At 43.0% G+C, this 25,635-nt stretch overlaps 1 protein-coding gene across 1 annotated transcript in view; it reads left to right on the top strand.

Moving 5' to 3' along the window:
• TRDN (triadin) overlaps nucleotides 1-24,447 on the top strand; it is a 115,725-nt gene extending 91,278 nt beyond the window's left edge. The window contains exons 6-8 of the mRNA XM_073337201.1: nucleotides 8,284-8,349; nucleotides 20,319-20,378; nucleotides 24,185-24,447. Of these exons, the coding sequence (XP_073193302.1) occupies nucleotides 8,284-8,349; nucleotides 20,319-20,378; nucleotides 24,185-24,447 (389 nt within the window). The remainder of the gene's footprint in view (nucleotides 1-8,283; nucleotides 8,350-20,318; nucleotides 20,379-24,184) is intronic.
• Nucleotides 24,448-25,635: the final 1,188 nt, after the last annotated feature.

The raw sequence follows: 25,635 nt of genomic DNA, 5'->3' as shown, positions 1-25,635 counted from the left end.
ATACTGAGAGCATCCATATAGAGTTTTCCTTTACAAGACCATTCTGATTTATGAAAATAATTCAATCCAACTCTGATTTGGAGTTGTGATGAAATAATGGGTGTACAAAAACTGAAGATCTTTTTATATGACATGGACAGGAAACTCACTAAATTTCAAATGCATCAAACTCAGAAGCTGGGTAAGTGCCCTGGTAACACCTGGCTCATAGAGAGGAATTCTTTTGCAGAACACAGAGTAGCAGTATGCAACTATAGCAAATGAAGATAAACCAGATAACATCACAGGCTAAACCTGTCTTTATTTTAAGAAACAAATGTTCTTATGTTCTTACGCGCTGATTAGGCCTCAATTGGAGAATTGTGTCCAGTTCTGGGTGCCACATTTCAGGAAAGATGTGGACAAATTGGAGAGAGTCCAGAGAAGAGCAACAAAAATGATTAAAGGTCTAGAAAACATGACCTATGAGGGAAGATTGAAAAAACTGGGTTCTGTTTAGTCTGGAAAAGAGACAATTGAGAGGGGACATGATAACAGTTTTAGTTTTCAAGTACATAAAAGGTTGTTACAAGGAGGAGGGAGAAAAATTGTTCTTAACCTCTGAGGATAGGACAAGAAGCAATGGGCTTAGATTGCAGCAAGGGCGGTTTACGTTGGACATTAGGAAAAACTTCCTAACTGTCAGGGTGGTTAAGCACTGGAATAAATTGCCTAGGAAGGTTGTGGAATCTCCATCATTGGAGATTTTTAAGAGCAGGTTAAATAAACACCTGTCAGAAATTGTCTAACTAATACTTAGTCCTGCCACGAGTGCAGGGGACTGAACTAGATGACCTCTTGAAGTCCCTTCCAGTCCTATGATTCTATGTTCTTACTTCTCATTCTCCCGTACCTTCTTCCTGGGACTTGATGTCCCACTCCCATCTCCTAAGGACTTTAAGGGAACCAGGGCTTTTCTCTCCCTCATCAGCCCTTTTTAGGATCCACCAGAATGGGCTGTTGCCATTTTCCCTCTGGCTCCCAAAGCAGAGAAGCAGGAGCACAATGACCACTCCTGCTCTCACTGCCAGCAGGCTCTACTTGGGTGGGATTGAAAGAACATCAATAATCCTTAACATGGAAGCTCATAACCACAATATTAGGCAATGGGTATGTTTGCTTTTTAAGTAGAAATTATGCTAAGGATTATGAGGCTACCTCAAATAAAGCCAAGTGTGAGAAGTGGGTCTTTCTTTATTCTCACTTCCTATGATGACAGTGAAATTTTTACCCTCTTCATAAGATGATATGTTAGGACTGAGGAGAAGGCATCAGCCGTAACTTGGCAACCCTCTGAATAATAACATGCTAGGAGTTGGCAACCAGCTCCACTTGAACACCTGTTGGAGGTATCCCAAGGGAAAAGAGCAAGAGGGCTCTCACTTTAATTTAAAAAGGGAGGAGAAAGAGAGATTCTGAAGTTGTATGCACAGCTACAAAATCCAAGACTGTAAATTCATAAACTTTTGTTAAGAATACACTGCGGTTCACAAATGAATCTGTCCTCAAGCCCAAGTCTCAGTTCAAGTGGGTTTCACATTCAGTGTGACTTTCGCACAAATCTAATTTTAAGCTTCATTAGAGGGTTTGTCAACACAGACACATTCAGGAATGTTAAGATGAATTAACTAAAGGTGTTGAAGTTAAAGCATGTAAATTAAAGCACATTAAACCCTTGTGTGCACCTTCTCATTCAGAAGTATAGTGGCCTTAGTTCACTATATTGTAATCTTGAAGAAAGAAGCTATAATGAACTAAGGCTGCTTTACTTCTGAATGGAGTGTCCACACAGAGGTTTAATGTGCTTTAACTTCACAGCTTTAGTTAATTCAGCATTTCCTGGATGTCCCTGTGTAGACAAGCCCTAATTCAGTTAATTGGCGCAAACATTTTCTTCTTCATCAGTACTACACTCATCACCCTAAGTCTTACTGAGCTGAGAACTATTTTTACTTTGCTAAGATATGGAATTAATGCCTCCTTAATCTCTTTTTTCCCTTGCTCATTTTGGGCACAGAAATGTTACCCAACACTCTCTCCAACTTTTTAACTGAGCAGACTAAATTTGACTCCCCTGCACTTTCTTTTTTCATTTGGTGCAGATTAAATATACTATCAGATGATTAGTGTTTTGGAAAATATCAGAAATGTGCTCCTCACATCTGTTTTTTATTGTCGGTGAAGTGGGTAGCAATGCCTAGAATAGTATGTAGTTAAGGAGTCTTAACACTTTCCATTATAAGCTCCTGTGCTCAATTTCTTATAAGTTTGCCACACTTTAACCATTCAGGATGAAATTTTCCATGCTTGCTCTCTGCCCCAGTCTAAATTTTCTTTTAAAGTTTCATCAAAAATGGTTAAGCAATTTCAAAAAATGAGACTAGGGACAGAGGAAATGTTGTCAGTATTATTAAAAACACATTCCAGCTGTTTTTCTCAACAGCTCCAACATCTCCATGGTTTGGGATTTGAAATTTGGCAGGAGGAAAATAAAAAGTGCTTTTTTTCTATTCACATGGAAATCAGCCAGATTTGCCCAAACTATGGGAAATCACAATTTGTGCCAATGCAGCAGAACTAGTTTTGCTTTTGCTTCTTAATTTTCGGAATATATTGTGCACTGGATGAGTTAGGGATCTTGTCCTCACCTCCTCCCCCCAAAAAAGGATGTGATCATATAATTGAAGACCATATGATAATGGCACATGCACAAAGGAGTTTAGTTAAGGCTGTACAGTAAGGCTTAATGCTGGCTTTTTTTAACTTCTGAGGGTTTGACTTTGCAACCTTAATGTTAGAGCTGATCGAAAATCTTTTAAAAAACATTTGATGGAAACCAGACAGGCTGGCCGGCCAGACAGCCTGGTTTCCTCACAGCTCATCAACCTGCCTCCCTGAGCTCTGCAGCTTCTCGGCAGCCAGGCTGGTGGGGAGCTTGAGAAACAGGGCTCTCTGGGTTTCCAAGTTCCACAGCTCTGTGGCAGCCAACCTATCTCCCCAGCTAGGGAGCACATTCCTTGGCAGAAGTGTTTAGATTTGGGGGTCCTAATGTACGTTTATTATAGAGATGATCCTGAATGCTGAATCAGGATTGCTGAAACATATCTGGATCAGTAATCTTCCCAAAGTTTTGTGGGACCTGCTCAGTGTTTCTGTTTTGGGCCTATATCTACTGTTCATAAGCTATTACCAAACACTACATGAAAGGAATGTTAAAATTGAAAAGTCAAGAATTCAGTACACAGGACAGATGGTGCTCAGGGAATGATGTATTAGGGATGTGTAATGAAGGAGACTGTCTGTGGGACCTCCTTTGTGGCAGAAGTTGGAAGGTGAGCAAGTCAGGGAACAGCAAAAAGAAAAACAATGGTGTTGAATCTCACAGAGCTTAGTAAAGTCTCTCTCTCTCTCTCTCTCTCAACCCGCAGTTGAAGTTGCTCCAGGCTGGATAAATACTTAACTAGTCATTAGAGTAGAGGAATTGGACCCTGGCTCTCCCATGTGGGTGCCCAAACCCCCACGCTACAGAGTCAGTCTCTTTTGTTGGCCCAATGACTGTTTGAGTATTTATCAAAAGTGGACCAGATTCAACAAGAGAGATTGAGAGACACTTATACAAGACTATCCCATAGCCCGGTGGTTAGGGCATGTGCCTGAGAAGTGGGAGACCCCTGTTTGAATCTTTTCTCCTTGTCAGACGTAACGAGAATCGAACCTGGATCACACATCTCAGCTGAGTGCTCTAACCACTGGACTAAAAGCTATGAGGGAAGCCGTAGCACCATCACCACCTCTTCCTCTGGTCTTTCTTGCAAAAAATGGCTTAGCTGTGTAAATCCAGGAGAGGGTTCCTAGTTGTGGATCCCAAGCATAGTTAGACACCTCCCTGCAGTTTGGATTTAGGTGCGTTACTCCCAGAGAGGGCAGAGTTTAGGACACAACCCTCTCATCGGCATCTGCTATTGGCTAGCATAGGCAGGAAGCTGCCTAGCTCACTGGTCTTTGTGGATCCCATTCTTAAATGACTAGCTCTCCCCATGCATTCTATATGGAGCCTGGGCACCTAACTCAAGCTTTGTGAAGTCCAGTCATTTTTCTAGGTGCTACATGTCACACAATACCTAAGTCCCTTTTTAGATCCAGGGCTATATCATAATCCCTAGGCACAAGCGGGCCAAATTAAGATTGCACAGGCAACCTTAAACCTGGCATTTCCCAATTTTGTATACAGAAGTGCTGTATATAAATCCAGATGTGTCTCCCAGTAGCATAACTGCATTGCTATGCAAAGACTCAATCTTGATTTTAGCACCTGCCCAGCCCTGGTCAGACTGAGACTGAGAGCTTTGTTAAGTGGATGATTTAAGCATGCTAGAAGAGAAGGATACTCACATTATTCTAGTCTGACTCCTGCTAGTGGTGAAAAAATGTGGCACCAACCCATCCAGGCCTCCATGTCTGTAGAACTTGAGATATTGTATGTAATATGGCTTTGAGGCCTCCCTTCTAAAGTTGAACATGAGAGATTCCATAAAAAGCAATGAGTTTATTTTAATTTGATTAATTTATGAAAATGTGACATTTAAATGTATTAGATCAAAAGGCCTCAGTGGAGTCAGGTGGCCTGACTGCTGCAGACCTTCATTGTGATTGAGGAGTCAAAAATGCCTCATCACCACAGCCCTGGAATGTGATCACTTTAATTTTGGCAACACCTGCCCTTCCCAGATAAATTTGTTGCCTGAAGTCATAGCTCTGACCGTCTCCATATGAGGTAGTGCTAAACTCTACAAGCTGAGATTACCATATTCTGAGGCTACTGTGATACCAGCATGGAGGATAAGACTCTCAGACTAATTAGAACATTCCTTCAGCTTACTGTAAAAAAAACCCAACAAATTATGCTTATGCCAGCCTTCCACAATGCTTTTCCACATTCCAGGCTACGTGCCCAGATTCATCAAACTACTTTTAATCCCTCACAAAGGAGCCAATTTGTCTGCACTCCCCCCATTTACCTTGCGGCCTACAGAAGCATACATATTTTTCATTTATGCTAAGGTCACTTTGTACCACTCTGGTAATGCAAAAGGATTTTAAAATGGGCATAAATTACATTCATAACTACTTTAAGGATCCTTTATGCAGCCTACCATGAGGTGTACGTGGGCCTTAGTGTAAATCAGAAACAGGCCCTCTCTGCATAATTTGTGTCTTTGTACTCAGCATGTCTCTTTCAAGGTTCATTTTGGTCTCTGATGCCAAAACATGAAATAGGGAGATGCCATAGGGAAGTGGAGTGAAAGGGGCCTTTGTGAAGGATGATTTGTCTCCTATATACATGTATGACACCTTAAGTAGTCTTAATAGGTCATATGCAGCCATTTCATTGATGGCTAAAAAAGCACATGAATGGTCATCACCCTGTCTACATAGTTCAGCTATTCTTTCTAGCATTTACAAGGAGTGTCATCAAATGAAAAAAGCTCATGCATCACAGAGGATGAACAACCAGTAGGAAAGCTGTCAGTAGCAGAATTGTGCTGACTTTCTCTCAAAAGCTGGCAGCACAGCTCTATGAAAAGTTGTGCACCTTAATTGAATTTGCTACTTTTTTCACATGCAAACATCATGCAAGAGCATGTATTCCTGTTACTGCTTCAATATCCTTACCCCTGCCAAAAGGGGTAACGACAGGGGACACCATCTTACTTTTTCTTGTTACATGACTGAGCATCCTAAAACACACACTGAATCCCAAAAGCCTGTGAGAGTACATTACTTATGTGGTTTTCAAAGCCACGTAAGGGATTTGGACACCCTGGCCCAGATCCATCAAGACACTTTAGCACTTCAACCCCAGACATAGGCATCTAAGTCCCAGTTTTGGATCCACTGTGTTCCACTGAACTCTTGCCAAACCCACTAGGCACCTAAACTCACTTGGCACCTAAGTTTTTAGGATAAAAGTTCCCTAGACACCTATGTTTCTCCCTTTAGGCGTGTGCCCTGCTGCCTCCCTCTAGGTGTCTGGATGTATATCTCCTCACTAAGCCTCAGAGTGATTTCCCCCTCTGAAGAAAGATGGACATTAGTCTGTCTAAGTCACATACGGGCCCCAGTCTGGTAGCTGTGCTCAGAGGTTGCCTACTGGATTGGGTCCCATTCAAAATCTGGCTGGAGGAGGAGGTGCCAGTGCCCACCTTTAAAAACTTTTAACATCGTGAGTAGATGCTTGCTTGGGATGTGATAGATGTGGGTTCAATTCCCACATCTCAGAAGAGTGCTCTAACTTGTGAACTATTGGATAGTCTGATGTGGGGAATCGCTCCATCTCCCTTGTGAAAGCTTTTTCCCTGACCACCGGACTACAAAGTCGTTCTTTTGCTTGTTCTCTCTCTCTCTCTCTCTCTGGCCCAAATGACTGTTTCACTATGGATAAATACTTAAATAGTTATTGGGCCAGAGAGAGAGTGAGAATGACTCAGGGGTTAGGCATCCACCTGGGAGATGGAAGGTCCAGGGTCCAATCTCCCTGCTCCAACCACTTTTATTATTTATCCACATTCACAGTGGAACAGCTTCAGCATAAGAGATTGGGACAGTCAGCTGTGGGGCCGCCTTGTAGCTCAATGGTTAGAGAACTCTCCTTAGGATTTAAACAGGGGTCTCCCACCTCTGGCAGACAGAGGAATTGAACCTCGAGCTTCCACTTCCCAAGCAAGCGCTCTAGTCATTGGGCTAAAAGTTATAAGGTGGATGGCAGCAGCTGCATCACCACCACCTCTCCTCATTCCTGCAAGAGACTCCTAAGCTGCCTGAGTCCAGGAGGTTCCTGTTCACTAAGCAGAAATAGACACTTCCCTGCAGCCCAAATTTAGGGGCTGTCTCCCAACGAGGAATAGGATTTAGGACACACCCCTCTTGACAGCTGCTCCCATTGGTTAGCTTAGGTGGCTCCCCAACTAGTGTGTGGGCTTTTGTGGATTCATTCTAAGGCACTTATCTTTCCTCATTCATTGTGTAGGGAGCCTAGGTGCCTAACTTCGCTTTGTGGATCATGATATTGTTCCTATGATTTTTCTGGGCACCTAAAAGTTGGATCCCATCCTCAGTTCCCGTTCATTATAGTGTAAATTGGGATTCCAAATCCTTTAGGTGGCTTTGAAAAGTCCTCTACTTCTTCCCATTACACTAGTGAGTAGTAATAAAAATTGTTTGCTTGTTATTGACATTTTATTTGCTAACATTTTCACATGTGAGGAAATGATGAAATTAGGGAACATTTGCAACAAACATTTGGTTTAACGAAATACGCACTGAGTCATGATTTTAGGAAGAAATATTTAAACAAGAAAATCATGTCATTTGTGCTGCTTCTTAGCACTTCTGATAAAGTAAAATTTGCTAAAAAATAATTGCAAGTAGAGCAGGGCAGGAACGTATATGCATGCAGAAGTGACAAGTCATCCACTTGGCATGACTCTATTTTAGTTTTTGCCAGAAAATTGAGGTGAGGAGAGAAAATGTCTCTTCCTTTTTCCATAAAACACCACCAATTTAGTCCTTCATGGGGGTTTTGTGGTGGTGGGCATTTTTACATGCAGTTCTTTATGAGCTGGGATACTATGATATCCAAACTCTTGATATCCAAACTCTTGTGGGTCAGCAGCTGGCTATCTACAGGCATCAAGTCTCTCTGCTAAAGGAGGTATGTGCAGCTAACTGTGTTTTAAACAGCTATTCTTCTGATGTTATGTTCTTATTACAGACGTGTATCCTTGCTAATCCGTCTTTGTGGTTGAAGTAACATCCAAAAATAAAGAACAGCTTGGAAGGCAATGTGTGAGCCATTTTCTGTTAAGAATAGAAAGTGCTGCTGTCAAAATAGTTTCCCACATTGGGATCTGAGAGCAGCATGCTTATGCAATGGAGCAAAACCAAATCCTGCAAATGAGATTAAGCTGAATAGTCAGTTACGGTGCAGATACACGATCCAACAATTTTCACAAGCATAAACAGGCTCATTTGTTAGAAAAAAAGATCTATATCTCTGTTGTACATGTAAGCAAATAGGAAAATTTAAGAAAGATTGCTGTTATATATGAGAAGCTAGCATCTGTGATTCAGAGCTGAAATCCATTAGCGTATCTTGCAAATACTTTCCCTTTAACATTTTGAAGGAATAGTTAGATTTGTGGCGTATGTAACAGAGATGACTATGTCGCTATTTTGTATTTCTAGTAATTCACAAAGAGAAACCTGAAAAACAAGAAAAGATTGAACGGAAGGAACAGCCAAAAGGTAGGTGTCCAGAGCTTGAGATTGGCATTCATCCTGGCTCCTCTTTGGTCCAAAATAGCCTCATCTGTTGATGTTCAGGGCAAAGGCCATTTGTTTTTGTGGAGGGAGGAAGTATAATGAAGGATGACTCTATGGAGAGTGGAGATTTTAAAGGACTTTTGGATATATCAACTATCTATATGGTTTTATTGAACATAAAGGCTGAGATCATCTTCTTCTTATCATATGTGCAGCATTTCTCAGGTGGCACATGACCAGGACTCATCACTGAATTTGATCCACTGGTTGGATCATTAGCTTCCCCAGCCCAGGCTGGGTACTGATGGCGAGTGCAATATGAATGCTGATGGATTGATGGATGCTTTATGTTGTTTTTTAAACTTATAGAATATAGCAGTAGGGATATACTACCAACCACCTGACCAGGATGGTGATAGTGACTGTGAAATGCTCAGGGAGATTAGAGAGGCTATGAAATTAAAAACTCAGTAATAATGGGGGATTTCAACTATCCCCATATTGGTTGGGTACATGTGACCTCAGGACGGGATGGAGAGATAAAGTTTCTTGACACCTTAAATGAATGCTTCTGAGAGCAGCTTGTCCTGGAACCCACAAGAGGAGAGGCAATTCTTAATTTAGTCCTAAGTGGAGCACAGGATCTGGTCCAAGAGATGAATGTAGCTGAACCACTTGATAATAGTGACCATAATATAATTAAATTTAACATCCCTGTGGTGTGGAAGACACCACCACAGCCCACCACAGTAGCATTTAATTTCAGAAAGTGGAACTATATGGAAATTAGGAAGTTAGTGAAACAGAAATTAAAAGGTACAGTGCCAAAAGTGAAATCCCTGCAAGCTGCATGGAAACGTTTTAAAGACACCATAATAGAGGCTCAACTTAATTGTATACCCCAAATTAAAAAACATAGTAAGAGAACCAAAGAAGTGCCACTGTGGCTAAACAACAAAGTAAAAGAAGCAGTGAGAGGCAAAAAGGCATCCTTTAAAAAGTGGAAGTTAAATTCTACTGAGGAAAATAGAAAGGAGCATAAACTCTGGCAAATGAAGTGTAAAAATATAATTAGGAAGGCCAAAAAATAATTTGAAGAACAGCTAGCCAAAGACTCAAAAAAGTAATAGCAAAAATTTTTTTAAGTACAGCAGAAGCAGGAAGCTTGCTGAACAGCCAATGGGACCACTGGACGACTGAAGTGCTAAAGGAGCACTCAAAGACGATAAAGCCATTGTGGAGAAATTAAACCAATTATTTGCATCAGTCTTCACAGCTGAGGATGTGAGGGAGATTCCCAAACCTGAGCCATTCTTTTTAGGTGACAAATCTGAGGAACTGTCCTAGACTGAGGTGTCATTAGAGGAGGTTTTGAAATAAATTAATAAACTAAACCGTAATAGGTCACCAGGATCAGATGGTATTCACCCAAGAGCATAGGCGGTGAGTTCTATGGGCCCGCGGTGCCTGGGCACAAGGAATATTCCTGGCCCGGGCTTGGCTCCAGCAATATTTGAGGCCGTGTCTCTCCCTTGGCCTGACCTTCCGCCCCAGGCACTCCACCCTGCGCATCCCCGAGCGATTTAGAATGCCCCCCCCCCCCACCACCACCAGCGCAGTGGAGCTGAGTGGCTTCCTGCCTATTAGCTTCATGTGGCTACTGGCCCATCGCTGTGGCCCCTGGGTGGGGTGGGTCTGGGTCTACTTGCACTGCTCCCACTCCAAGCGTCCCTGCAGTCAAAGGGAAGCTGCGAGGGCAGTGCCCGGGGGTAGCAGAGCACGGAGGCTGCACCCCTCACCCCCTGCCCCAGCCCAGAGCCTGCACCCAGCAGTCAAACTTCATCCAGAGCCTGCATCCCAGACCCCCTTCCCCACCCAAACTCCCTCCTGGAGCCCAACCTCTCACGCCTTCTGCATCCAAACTCCCTCCCAGAGCCTGCACCCCTCCTGCACCCCAATATCCTGCCCCCACTCAGGACCTGCACTCCAGACCTCCTCCCCCCAACCCAAACTCCCTCCCAGAGCCTTAGGCAGGTGGGGGGCAGAGTTTAGGGGTGCAGGCTCTGCATATTCTGGGTACCACCAAAATTTCTACAAACCTGCAGCCCCTGCCCAAGAGTTCTGAAGGAACTCAAATGTGAAATTGTAGAACTACTAACTGTGGTATGTAACCTATCATTTAAATCAGCTTCTGTACCAGATGACTGGAGGATAGCCAATGTGATGCCAATTTTTTTTAAAAAGGCTCCAGAGGTGATCCTGGCCATTACAGGCCAGTAAGCCTAACTTCAGTATCAGGTTTAAGAACAGAATTATCAGACACCTAGATGAACATGGTTTGTTTGGGAAGAGTCAACATGGTTTTTGTAAAGGGAAATCAAGCCTCACCAATCTATTAGAATTCTTTGAGGGGGTCAACAAGTATGTGGACAAAGGGGATCCAAAGGATATAGTGTACTTAGATTTTCAGAAAGCCTTTGACAAGTTCCCTCACCAAAGCTGTCATGGGATGAGGGAAGGTCCTCTCATGGATCAGTAACCTGGTTAAAAGATAGGCAACAAAGGGTAGGAGTTCGGAATGGAGAGAGGTAAATAGTGGTGTACCCCAGGGGTCTGTATTGGGACCTATTCAACATATTCATAAATGATCTGGAAAAAGGGGTAAACAATGTGGTAGCAAAATTTGCAGATGATACAAAACTACTCAAGATAGTGAAGTCCAAAGCAGACTGTGAAGAGTTACAAAGGGATCTCTCAAAACTGGGTGACTGGGCAACAAAATGGGCAAAAAAAAGATGAAATTTAGTGTTGATACATGCAAAGTAATGCACACTGGAAAACATAATCCCAAGTATACATCTAAAAGTATACATCTAAAATTATGGGGTCTAAATTAGCTATTACCACTCAAGAAAGAGATCTTGGAGTCATTGTGGATAGTTCTCTGAAAACATCCACTCAATGTGCAGCAGTGATCAAAAAAGCAAACAGAATGTTGGGCATCATTAAGAAAGGGATAGATAATAAGACAGAAAATATCATATTGCCTCTATATAAACCCATGGTATGCCCACATCTTGAATAATGCATACAGATGCAGTCACCCCATCTCAAAAAAGATATATTGGAATTGGAAAAGGTTCACAAAAGGGCAACAAAAAATGATTGGGGGCATAGATCAACTTCAATATGAGGAGAGATTAATAAGATTGGGACTTTTCACCTTGGAAAAGAGACAACTAAGGGGGGATATGATAGAGGTATATAAAATCATGGTTGGTGTGGAGAAAATAAATAAGGAAGTGTTATTTACTCCTTCTCATAATGCAAGAACTAAGGGTTGCCCAATGAATTAAACAAACAAAAGGAAGTATTTCTTGACACAATGCACAGTCAACCTGTGGAACACTTTGCCAGAAGATGTTGTGAAGGCCAAGACTATAACAGGATTCAAAAAAGAACTAGATACATTCATGGAGAATAGGTCCATCAGTGCTATTAGTCAGGATGGGCAAGGATGGTGTCCCTAGCCTCTGTTTGCCAGAATCTGGGAATGGGCTGTTCTGCTCATTCCCTCTGGGGCACCTGGCATTGGCCACTGTCAGAAGACAGGATACTAGGCTAGATGGATCTTTGGTCTGACCCAGTGTGGCTGCTCTTATGTTCTTATATAAATGGTACCTAGAACAATATATAGGTTTCTATTTCATTTGTACTATATACAGTAACTCCTTGCTTAACATTGTAGTTATGTTCCTGAAAAGTGCAACTGTAAGCGAAACAATGTTAAGTGAATCCAATTTCCCCATAAGAATTAATGTAAATGTGGGGGTTTAGGTTCTAGGGAAAATTTTTTCACCAGACCAAAGACTATATTTTTTATACACACACACACAGAGTATAAGTTTTAAACAAACAATTTAATACTGGTACACAGTGATGATGATTGTGAAGCTTGGTTGAGGTGATGAAGTCAGAGGGTGGGATATTTCCCAGGGGATGCCTTAGTGCTAAATGATGATCTAGCAATTGGCTGAGCCCTCAAGGGTTAACTCATTGCTGTTAATGTAGCCTCACACTCTACAAGGCAGCACGAATGGAGGGAGGGGAGACAGCATGGCAGAGAGAGACAGAGACACACACCCTGTGTATGAGAGAGAGCGATGCGCATTGCTCCTTTAAGTATGCTGACCCCACTCTTAAGTACATTGCCTTTTTAAGTTAATCAGCAAGCTGAGATGGCAGCTGCTGCCAGGAAGCTCCCTCTGTCCTGAGCCCTGTTGTGTGCCCCCCCTGCTCTATGGAAGATGGGGAAAGCAGGGTGCAGGAGCAGGGTGGTGGGGGACACCCTGACATTAGCCCCCTTCTTTCCCCCCCTCCCCCACATAGCAAGCAGGAGACTCTGGAGAGCAGCTCCAAGGCAGAGGGCAGGAACAGCACATGGCAGTGTGGAGAGGGACAGCTGAACTGCCGGCAATTGATAGCCTGCTGGGTGGCTGGCTGCCGCACAGGGAATGGGGAGCTAATGGGGGGCTGCCGGTCCACCCCGGTTCCAAGCCCCCACCAGCTAGCTGCAATGGGCTGCTCTTCCTGCAAGCAGTGGACAAAGCAGGAGGCTGCCAAACGACGTTATAAGGGAGCATTGTGCAACTTTAAACAAGCATGTTCCCTAATTGATCAGCAACATAACAATGAAACGACGTTAACTGGGACGACTTTAAGAGTTCCTGTAAATCTAAGTGCTAGATTGTGCCTTTTTGCCCAGTCCTGAGCTAGGGATGATGAGTAGATTATAGCAGTAGCCCCTGGAGACACTGTGCCTCAACAACATCCCTCTGTGGAAGAATTTCTTCCTTTCTTCATTCTTGCACTGGGGGATAGTAATTTGTTATTGGCCTATCAGGGGTGCTGGAACAATTTGTATAGTGGGGGTGCTGAGAGCCATCGAACCAAACTGTAAACCCTGTATATGATGGAAACCACTTCAAGCCAGGGGGTGTGGCAGCACCCCAGTGCCCCTAGTTCCAGCACCTATGTGGCCCATGCCAACAGCAAATTACAGAACTCCCTGTGTTATTGCCTGACCTGGATGTGTTGAGAAGTGAGAGACAGAAACCCATTCATAAGAATGTACTTTATTTTTATTTGTGAAATGGAAGCTTAAAATAAAACAAAGCATGGTATTATTATGCCCTCACAATTACATGTGTAATTAAGCAGAGGGTGATTTTATCATTAGTAGCCAATAAAAAATGTTGTTTTTTTTTATCCATGCTTCAGAAGCAACCGCATAATTAAAAAAAACAAACAACAAAATTACCCAACTGAAGCATTCCTAGGGCAGTTGTTCAACTTGTCAACTCTGTTAGCTTCGCTTTTCTTGATTAGCTACTCTCATGGTACCACTGTTGTGCCATCAAGGCAGGCTGTATTTCGATAGGGATGGGAAATGAAAACAAACACGGGAGACCTTAGAGATGGTGCGTACATCTGTTTACAGACTCTACTCTCATGCTGCATACATTTTGACATCTTGAGTGGTCTCCGTGATCTTTCCAGATGCCCACTGTCATATGAACTACTTCATTGGTACCTTTTAACTCCAGGAGATGATTGTTCTATGAAAATGCCATTAAAATAAATCCAAAGTACAAAATCTACTCACATGCCCTTTATGTTGATGAGTTATAATAATAAATCCCCGATCATTATTATACTTGACAGTCCCAAAAAAATACTTGCCTGAGGTGAGTGGGAAGGTAATATTTGTACGTCTGGATTATTCTATTTTTTCCATATAAAAATGTATAGGTACCTTCCAGTATAATTAGATTTCAGTGATTTCATGGACCTTCAGTTCTTAAAGATCTTCACCTGGAGGTTAACCAGCTATGGATGTGCTATTGACAAAACTGCTTTTGGCTGAAATAATTTGAACACATAAACAAAGCTTAGCAAGAGTCAACAAGTCTCACCAGCAGTGAAGCTGGCATTTAGTAGAATCACATCTTCGGCTTTGGCACGACTGGTGAAAACTAAACACTCTTTTATTTCACCTCCACTTTTTGTTTTTTCACCTTCTAAAAACAAGTCAGCCTGAGACAGAGCTTTGCTATTATCTTCATTTAACATGGGTTTACACATTGAAAATAGCACAATGATGTCCTGAGGTAAATGTGTTCATTTTCCCAATATTTTTATTGCGAAAGTGTCTATGCGGTGGTAAGAATGGCAAAATTGCAATCTGGGCACAATTTGTGAATTTGTCAAACTTTGCATGAACCTCAGTGTTTGCATTCTTACTATTATTACTATTGGAGCAGATCTAAGATTGTAATAGATTTTAAGGCCAGAAGGAACCATTATGATCATCTAGTCTGGCCTCCTGCATAAGTTAGGGCATAGAATTTCACTCAGAATTTCCTGCATCAGGCCCATAACTTCTAGTTGAGATAGAACTACTCATTTATTTTATGCTCCAAACTGTGCTTGGTGCTTTTAGAGTAGGGGCCTGTATTGTGTGCCTGTAAAGAGCTTACAGTGTAATGGTTCTGTCCTACAAACACCTACTGTCCAATTTCATGTTACTTGACTTACAATATCAATAAATCTTTTTCCTTAGTAAATCCTTTTACTTTTTATTTTTTTGTTAAGCCAATTGTGTGATCAGTGCTGTTCAATACTGGGGGAAAACTCAGTCCTTATAAGAATCTTATAATGTAAATGGACAGTGAAATGAAAGTCTCTAAAACTGCCACAAGGGGTTTTTTGGCTGCTGGTAGAGAGAGGAACCACACTGGAACTTCCAACTCTACAACTACCTTTGGGGCTACAGAATGTGACTCGGGCTACTGGCTAAAGAAAAAGAAGAGAAGTTCCATGTAGTGCCTGGCCTCTTTATGGCTAGTTCTCTCTCCATCTCCATATATTAATGATGTACTATATGACTGTTGTTACTTTGCACTACTTCCAACCAAAATGAGGGCTTGTCTTAACTACCGGGGAGATCAATGCTGCTGCAATCGATGCAGCGGGTGTCAATTTAGTGGGTCTAGTGAAGACGCACCAAATCAATGGCAGAGTGCTCTCCAGTCGACCCCGGTACTCCAGCTCCCCAAAAAGTGTAGGGTAAATTGACCAGAGAGCATCTCCCGTTGATGCAGCGCAGTGAAGACATTGGGGTAAGTCGACCTAAGCTATGTTGACTCCAGCTACGTTATTCACGTAGCTGAAGTAGCGTAACTTAGGTCAACTTACCCCGATAGCGAAGACAAGCCCTGAGTGTAACTCTCAGCTGTGAGGTGTCTCAGGCCGTGGAACTCTATTCCAAGGCTGCCTTCAGTGTGCCCTCTTGCAAAGGATCATGCAATGTCAGTGAAACATAACTTTCCTCCTGAGTAGAGCTTTAAATGAGAACTCCGATGAACTACATCCATAAATGTAACAAAATGTGAGCTCTCTAATTTGGGGACAACCTTGTGAGTTGAAGTGAATGGTAGCTGAATGTGCCCTGTTCCTTCTTCACACAATCAGGCCCCAGCATCCAGGTGTCAGTTGAAATAGTTTTTTGCTTACTCATTTCATCTGAACTCTTTGTCTTTTTAAATAAGTACAATATTGTGTCTGTTTATTTGCAGTTGCTCACAAAACCAAGCCTGAAAAACAGGAGAAAGCTGAAAAAGCACCTCCAAAAGGTAATTATTGATTAGTTTTAGATTTAGTATTTTATGGTTTTTCTTTTTTCCTTTTTGGAGTGTGGAGGTCTGTTTAGAGTGTGTAGTTGTTTCAGAATGACTTCTTTGATGATAAACTAATCTTTCCTTGGGCCTATTTGGCTAGGGTTGCCAGGTGTCTGGTTTTTGACCGGAACGCTGGGTCGAAAAGGGACCCTGGTGGCTCTGGTCAGCATCGCCAACCAGGCCGTTAAAAGTCTAATAGCTAGTCCCTACCTGTCCTGGCACGGCACTGCATCCCAGAAGCACCCAGCAGGTCTGGCTCCTAGCCACAGGGGCCACAGAGCTCTGCGCACTGCCCCTGCCCCGAGCACTGGCTCTGCACTCCAATTGGCTGGGAACTGTGGCAAATGGAAGATGGGGAGGCAGTACCTGTTGGTGAGAGCAATGCGTGGAGCCTCCTGCCCCCCTGTCAGCCCCCCCACCTAGGAGCTGGACCTGCTGGACGCTTCCGGGGTGCAGCGCGGAGCCAGGACAGGCAGGGAGCCTGCCTTAGACTCACAGAACCACTAACCAGGAGCCTTCTGAGGTAACCCCATGCCCCAGTCCCAGACCTAAGCCTCCCCCAAACCTGGAGCCCCCCTGCACTCCTAACCCTTCATCCTCTGCCCCACCCCAGATGCCCACACCCCCAGCCGTAGCCCTCACCCCCCACTCCGTAACCCCCTATCCCAGCCCAAAGACCCCTCCTATGCCCTGAACCCCTCATCCCTGGCCCCACCCCAGAGCCTTCACCCCTAGCCCAGAGTCTGTACTCCCTCCTGCACCCCACCCCCTGTCTCAACCCCCAGCCCTCTCCCACTTTCCAAATCCCTCAGCTTGGAGCCCCCTCTTGGACCCCAAACCCCTCATCCCCAGCCCCACCCCAGAGCCTGCACCCCCAGTGGGAGCTCTCACCTCCTTCCACACCCCAACCCCCTGCTCCAGCCCATTGAAAGTGAGTGAGGGTGGGAGAGAGCGAACCACCAAGGGAGAGGGAATGTAGTGAGCAGGGGAAGGGGCCTCGGGGAAGGGGCAGGGCCTCAGAGAAGGGGCAGGGCTAGGGTGTTCGGTTTTGTGCGATTAGAAATTTGGCAACCCTATATTTGGCTAAAGGCCTTGAGCAGTTCCTATCTTAAGTTTTGTACAACATATTTCTTGCTTAGTTCTACTGTTGTGTAATACAAGGAGTCCATGAACCATTCTTGCGTAGCTAGAGTAATGAGCAACTGAGTATTGTGTTTTTGTTTCTTCTTGTCCTCTTCTCCAAAACTGGATTCAGGGATTTGACTGTAACAAAGGCTTTCTCACTTGTATCAGTTTTCAATTTAGTGGAGACTCTTCTGAGATGGTGTTTACCATCTCTTGCTTTGTGTCTTCTCTTATATCCAAAAATAGCTGTTCATTTTCTTGCTTTTATTTATTGCAACAACCTTTTTGTTCCAGCACATGATCTGTGCAGTTTTTCACTGATAGAAATTGCACTTTTTCTCTCTAGCAAGGCAAATATGCCTTGGATAAAATGTACGTATCTTCCAATTACCACACATATTCTGGGGCAACAGGGCATGTGCGGGTGGGTTTTTGGTATTCTTTCAATTGAAAATCCTATCTTTAAATACACTTCAGATAGGAGACTTTCCGAATTCATTTAGCCTCCTCCACCAATTCATTTTGTTGACCATAGCATTTATAAATCTTTGATGATTGACTGTGGGTTCCTGCATATTTACTTTTGTGTTAAAGACTTTGCTTTTTGGGGACCAGATGCTGCTGTACTGGGTTGGGTTAGGGTACATCTTCACTGCATAGACAAGCTGGGCTCATAACCGGGTTTTAGCCGCATCTCCTCTCCCTTCCCATCCACACAGAAAAACAGCTGACTTGGGGTTAGACGTGCATTAATTCAGGGCTATCTGATTTGGCTGGGAATATCAGTTAGACTGAGCCTGGGCTCTGATTTAACTCTGTCTGGTACCCACTTATTTCGCCGTGATGACTCAATCAAAATCCGTCAAGTACTGATTGTCCTCCAATGGCCTTCCCAAAATTCCCTCCAAAGGACAGACAGTGTCTCCTGCAGTTGGCACAACTGAGTGAAAATGAATGCTAGAGTGTATCCAAAGAACCATGGGATATGCCCCAGACACACACAAGTGAGTGCAGAATGAGTGAGGACATGATAACGTGGGTAGGGCTTTGTAGTGCAGACACTCGCACCCATGCTAAATTAACCTAGGTGCTTAGACTTTGGTGCTGATCACCCAAGTTGACTCTGTAATGAAGACGTAGTCTCTAATCTTTGTCTCTTCCTTATTTTTTAGTCAGACTAGGATTAGATCTGGAACCATTAATATGCTAATGGAGTGAAAATGGGCTCTCGGAAATTAATTTTGCTTGATTTTGAAGCTGTTCAAACACAGTGACACAGTGGATTGGAATGCTTGAATCAGACTTTGTTAGGTTCACCTTCCACTAAGGAAAGGTGTGGAAAAAGGAAATGGGAATGGAGAGAAAAATGTGAATGAAAACGTGACTATAATAATAAAAGGCAGCTACTATCTGGTATCTCTTTGGGGGAAGGGATACGGCTGGGATATACTATCCTAAATGTGTAGCACAAACTTTTCCTTAGCTAGAAAAGTATGTTTTTTAAAATTGAATTGCCCTGAAGTAAATCAGGGGTGGTCTTCATAGAAAATAAAAATTCACAAACTCAGTTTAGTCTTGAGAATGCAAAAAACCCCAGCTGTCTCCATCCCAAACTCCATGAGGTTCAGACATCCCTAATGTATGCTCTGCCTGTCTATCCTTCTATTTTTTGATGTCTTAAATGTGCCCGTGACTGGTCAATGTATTTTGTGAAGAGTTCTGTTTGGTTAGTGGTTGGCGCTTTGGCTGTATTAGTAGCGAGGTAGAGACATTCCATCCCATTTCTCTCTAAGAGATTGTCTACACTTAAAACGCTCGCGGTGGCACAGCACTGCAGCTGTAGCAATGTAGACATGATCTACATTGATGGGAGAGATTCTCCCGTCAGCATAGGTAATTCATCTTCCCAAGGGGTGGTAGCTAGCTTAATGAAATCGCTGTCTACATGGGGACTTAGGTTGGTTTAACTACACCACTCGGGTGTGGATTTTTCACACCCCTGACTGACGTAATTAAATCAACCTAATTTTCTAGTGTAGACCAGCCCCAAATCCTGAGGGAGGATTCTGTGCATCAACAGTTCCTGTGGATCTGCTTAGGGCACATCTCATTCATTTTAGCCGCCCCTCCCCCAAACACATTTCCTGCATCAGTGTGTGTCAGGCCACTTCTCATCTTATCTGAGGTTTGTTCTGTGTCACATCAGCTGCCAGTAGTGCTAAGGGTCATTCCAGCAGCTGGGGATCACTGGGGCATGAGGATGCCCAGGCAATGAATGTAATTCTAGCTGCAGGGAGAGATTGTGGTGTAGGAGCCATTATGATGGTTCTAAACCATTTAAAATTCCCCCTACTCATAGGAGATCCTCTGAAGGTGAATGCATCCGATGAAGTGAGCTGTAGCACACGAAAGCTTCTGCTCAAATAAATGTGTTAGTCTCTAAGGTGCCACAAGTCCTCCTTTTCTTTTTGCTGATACAGACTAATACGGCTGTTACTCTGAAATCTGAAGGTTGAGTAAGCAGACTTCAAGGTAGCTTTTTTTCCCTGATAAAGGGGCCAAAGAACGTATATTGGCAAGAACACCATCTAAACACATCAGCTAAAAAGCATACACCCAGGAGACCATAGCATTGAATGTCCATTCCAGAGTGGAATGTGTTAAAAGAGAATGTTGCTGTTATTTAGCTGCCACTTGAATGAAGTGAAGATAACTTTCAGCGCTGTTTTGTTCCCGTAAAATATGGCTTAATGGTAATCAGGGAGAGGAAGGAGAGAAGTATCAGAGTAGAATATTGATATGCTTCTGTGTTGCAGAATGAAGCCTCATGGAAAAGTGATTTAAATCTGCATGCCACCTCGGAGTTCTGTTTGATAGCTGCTAAAACATCACCAATTTATATGTGCGTAACTGACTCATACAACCCAGAACCTTTTTTTAAAAGAGGGAAATGTGAAGTAAACTGTAAATACATGAAATAGACGTGGTTCGCAAGATGTGTCATGATTCTGTGATGTTGTGTTTTGGCAACTCTTTTTCATCAGTTTTCACAAAAATTTTTGTAAAGAAAAGTATAATTTTTATTCATTTTAGTAATTCAAAAAGACAAACCAGAAAGAGAGGAAAAAGTTGAAAAGAAAGCTCCTCCTAAAGGTAACTGTTCCTTTTCATTACATTTTAATTTTACAACAGTTTATGCTGAAAAGTTTAACCTTTATTTTGAGTAAGCAGAGAGTGAATGTGTATGAAAGTAAGCGATATACTGGGAATTTTTAGTAAATAAAATATACTTGTTGATCTTCTTTAAGATAGTACAAAAAATAGATCGCTGAAGATAATCAGAATAAAACCATGTGTAACTGTATCACAGAGAAAGTCGAGAGCAGGCTTACTAAATGTCACTTACAAGATCAGCCAAGAATTTTAGCAGGAGTGTTGGAATAATTTTTATAGTGGAGGTGCTGAGAGCTATTGAACCAAACTGTAAGCCTTTTATATACTGGAAACCACTTCAAGCCAGGTAGGGTGACCAGATATCCCAATTTTTTAGGGACAGTCCCAATTTTAGCGCAGAGGTGGGCAAACTACGGCCCGCGGGCCACATCCGGCCCATGGGACCGTCCTGCCTGGCCCTTGAGCTCCCCACCAGAGAGGCTAGCCCCCGGGCCCTCCTCTGATGCCCCCCCTCCCCTGCAGCCATGCGGGCAGTGCTCTGGGCAGCGGGGCTGCATGCTCCTGCAGGGTAGCAAGGCAGCAGCACAGCTGCCAGACATGCTGCTCTGAGCAGCATGGTAAGGGGGTCAGGGGGGTTCCTGGGAACAGCCAGGGGACAGGGAGCAGGGGGCGGTTGGAAAGGCATGGTAGTCCCAGGAGGCCTGTCAGAGCGTGGAGGTGTGGATAGGAGTCGGGGCAGTCAGGGGACAGGGAGCGGGGGGGGGGGGGGGGGTTGGATAGGGGCGGGGCAGGGGTGAAAGGATTTACCGGTATGCTGGAGTACTGAGCGGGGGTGTGGCCTCAACCGGAAGAGGTGGGGCCTTTAAATCAAGATTCAAAGGCCCCCAGGCTCCAGCTGTGGCTGGGAGTCCCAGGGCCCTTAAATCACCCTGGAGCTACCTGCTGCAGAGGCGGCTGGGAGCTCAGGGCCCTTTAAATCACCGCGGGAGTCCTGCTGCCACTACCCGGGGTTCCCTGCAGTGGCCGAAAGGGCCAGGGGTCCGGCCGCTGCTCGGGGTAGTGGCGGCAGGGCTCTGGCGGTGATTTAAAGGGCCTGGGACTCCCCGCAGCTGCTGGAGCCCCAGCCCTTTAAATCACTGCCAGGGAAGCCTGTCTGGCACGGCGTACCAGCTTTTGCCGGTACGCTGTACCGAACCGTACCGACTTACTTTCACCTCTGGGCGGGGGGTCCCGGGAGGGGGCGGTCTGGGAACAAGGAGCAGGGGGGTCGGATGAGTCGGGGGTTCTGATGGGGGCAGTCAGGGGGTGGGATGTGGGAGGGGTCAGATAGGGGGCGGGGCCAGGCTGTTTGGGGAGGCACAGCCTTCCCTACCTGGCCCTCCATACAGTTTTGCAACCCCAATGTGGCCCTCGGGCCAAAAAGTTTGCCCACCCTTGGTTTAGCTGGAATTGCTGTACCACCGCATTATGGGAGACATGAATTTTGCAGCAACTTCTAGAGTTCTGCCTCAAGGTCAAATAACCTTGAGAGTTTCAGAAGCAGCACACTTGGAGAGGGCTAAATTCTACCCTCAGGCACATGCTCTCAGCTCCCATCAACTTCATTTACAGGCACATAAACAGAATTTGGAGCTTGGGCTCTGAAAAACCAGGTTAATTAGTGGTTTCAGAGGAGCAGCTGTGTTAGTCTGTATTCGCAAAAAGAACAGGAGTACTTGTGGCACCTTAGAGACTAACAAATTTATTTGAGCATGAGCTTTCGTGAGCTACAGCTGAATGCACTGAATGCATTCGATGAAGTGAGCTGTAGCTCACGAAAGCTTATGCTCAAATAAGTTAATTAGTGCACACTACTTATTATGCTCCTGATGCAGCTTGAAGTGTCTGCTTATGGCTTGATTAGTTTTCCAGATCTGAAGAAGAGCTCTTCGAAAGCTTTTCTCTCTCACCAACAGAAGTTGCTTTAATAAAAGATATCTCACCTATCTTCTCTCTAATATCCTAGGACTGACCTGGCTACAGCTGCATGTGGCTTGATTAGACCTGTTCTCTATTTGGTGCCCCATCCTGTAAAGTGCCTGACATTTCCACTGAGGACTGTGTATCAGATTGGCCCCTGGATGACTGCATCTGAAAACTGTTTTTAGTAGCTTCCACAATCTTTAATGTGTAATTGTCTAGAGGCCAATCTGATACAGTCTGCAGTGAGAATATCACCTGATGATGATAGTTAGTGAGCCATCACCTATGATGATGTCACAACATTACCACACAAAATCATGGATGATTCATTATTACCAAACTTGGGCTCACTCTCCAGATTCAAGGTATCATAAGGTTGGCAAGGTTACTTGTGCACTGGCAGAAGTGTACTACGGGTGCTCTTAATTAGAGGGAGCCATTTAAGAATAAAAAAGGACTCTGAAAAACAGTTCTTCACCAGATAAGGCTAGATATTTTTAATAATCACAATGATTTTATTAAGATAAGATGTTGTAGAAAACTGCAGCTTATGTATTGTAGGTGTGACCCAGCCTGACCTAACTAAACTAGAAACTGTACCGTATTGCAGTTCTTAGAGATGCTTTCCTCTTAATGACTGGCTACATATACGCTTGGATTGCAAAGCTTGGATCCAGTAGACCTGATTGTTTCTGATTGTGTCACTGACTGGCTACTCTGACCGTGGGCAAGTCATGTAGGTCCTGATCCGGCTCCACTGAAATTAATGGGAATCTCTCCATTGACTTTAATGGGTGATTGATAGGGTCTTTAATCATTGTGTGTTCCTCCTTTTACACATATTTGAAAGAAGTATAATAATTTTCTAATTCCCAAACAGGCAGGTGTTGTGAAGCTTAATTCATTACTTGGTCAGAAAATTTTCCATGAAAATTTTTTTTCATCAGAAAACACTGATTCATCAAAAATGAAACTTTCTGTGGGAAAGGGTTGGTTTGGAAAAAAGTTTGAAAAATTGGCTTTTCATATTGAAATGTAAACTAACTGATAATAAAAATAATTAAAAAGTTGAAAAAGTCAGTCAAAATGAATTTCAAAATTATCAAAATGAAATGTGTCGATTAATTTATCTGAAATTTTGTTCAGCTTTTCAGTTTGCAATTTTCTTTTAGATTTTTGTCTTTTTGTCCCAACTCAGAATGTAACAAATTTTCAATATCTCAAATTCCGATGAAATGCGAAAATCATTTCCTGCTCAGCTCTAAGTGCTCTCAGATAGAGTGAAAACATTTCACTTGTGTAGCGTCTTGCATCTGATGATCTCAAAGAACTTAACAAACCTTAACAACAAAGCCATGTAATATACCAGCAAGGCAGAGCACTGTCCTTATATCCAATGTTACATATAGAGTAGCTGAGGCAGAAACTGGTTGTGAGTTGCCCATAGTAACAGAATAAGATCATGGCATCACCAGAATGAGTCACTTGACTCATTACTATGGCAGGAAGAACATTATTTCCCTCCTCATAATGAAAGGCACTGTATATCATTAATACACTTTATAAAAGGAATAGAACTTCTTAGTATTTTATCCACTAGTTTGTTTAGAGTGATTTATATGCCTTTGTTCCATTCTGTCTTGTTCTCTGTGTCCATCTTGATTAGACGGTAAGCTGTTCAGGACAGGGACTACCTGTATTTTGTTGTTGTGTAAATTGTTAGCACTAAAGAAATAATACATTATGATTAATTGAATTTAAAAGTGCTTGATGTTATTTATTCAGGAAAGAATGATTTTGACACATTTCTTTATTACGTGCAGAAGAGAAGAAAGCGAAGAGCACCAAAGTTGAAGAAAAAGTTAAAAAGGAAGTGAAAGATGGAAAAGCTGAAACAAAGACAGCTGAAAAAGGCAAGCAGACAGAAGCAAAAGTAGAGGACATTGGGTTAATAAAGGCCAAACCGAAAGTGAAGGAGGAGAAAGCAGTGAAGGCTGAAACAAAATCAGAAAAGAAAGGTAAACAAAACCAGGAGGAATCAGCTGAAGATCCTAAAAGAGTAGTGGGAAAGAAACAGAGACAGTGAACTTAAAGCTGGCAGAGATCAAAGTCAAACTGCAGACATGGAAAAAAAATAATAGTATCTGCCAATCCCCATTGGGTCTCAGATCACTAAATGGAAACGAAACAAACAAAGATGCTTAAGCTAAGCCGCCAGCATGACAACTGTTAGTGACACAGCTAAAGATTCATTTTGCATGTGAATGTTTCATTGAGAAAACAAGGACCAGTGTTCACAATTACTGAATATTTTTACCTAAAATATACATTTTTAGACTTCTGAAAATAATTGTTAAAAGATTTGGAGGCCTAGGAAAAACATGGCTCCTTTCCTGACACTCATTATCTGTTGAGTTAGCATTTTTTACATTTGTTTACATTCCAGCTAAATTTAGTTTTCACCTGAATCACTGGAACCTTTTAGGCATAATGGAACGTGAGGAGATTAAAGCAGCTTCCTGCACCCTGATTGTTTTGACCAGTGGGCTGATCCACCAAGGTGCTGTGCTTTTCCTGCAAGGCGTCAGTCACCTCAGTTCCTATTCACTATGTTAGGAGCTTGGCACATTGCAGGATGCACTCAACACTTTTTTCAAGCTCAGGCTCTGAGAAATTGGTTCAGATTCAAAGTGACGGCAGCATATCTGAGAACACTGGTGAATATCAGATGTTTCCAAATCAATTCACCTCCAGTGTGATGGCGTTACAAGGTGGAAACCCTGAAGTAAATCCTTCTTTCAATAGGAAACCTTCACTTAAAATGAATCTTTGGCCCTGAAGTATCAAGTATCAATGGAAAATTGCATCTTTATTTGAAATCCTGAGGGCATGTTTCTTGCATTGATATCGTTGACAAAAATTTCCCATTGACATAAATGGGAACATGATCATCTTACTGTTTCATATACAACAGTAGTGTTATTTGTGTTATGGCAATTCAACATTATGACTGCATTTCCATTACAAAACATTATTTTCAGGGGCAAAGTAACTAAAAAAAAAATTCTGAGGACTGAAATTTAGCATAAAATATCTCTACCTAGGAATAATTAAACATTTTTTGACTGTTTTAAAATTAAAGTAACATAAAGGGGAAAGAAACTAGTTCAGATCTGTTTTTGCCTTCCTCAGGTTAAAAAATGGTCTTTCATATATATGAAATGTTGCAGGCTTCTAGTCAATAATGGACTAATGCCTTTAGGCCCTGATCTCA

Source organism: Lepidochelys kempii, chromosome 3 (genome assembly GCF_965140265.1).
Source record: "Lepidochelys kempii isolate rLepKem1 chromosome 3, rLepKem1.hap2, whole genome shotgun sequence".
In the NCBI taxonomy this organism is placed as follows: domain Eukaryota; kingdom Metazoa; phylum Chordata; order Testudines; family Cheloniidae; genus Lepidochelys; species Lepidochelys kempii.
This window is presented reverse-complemented; position numbering and strand designations above follow the sequence as displayed.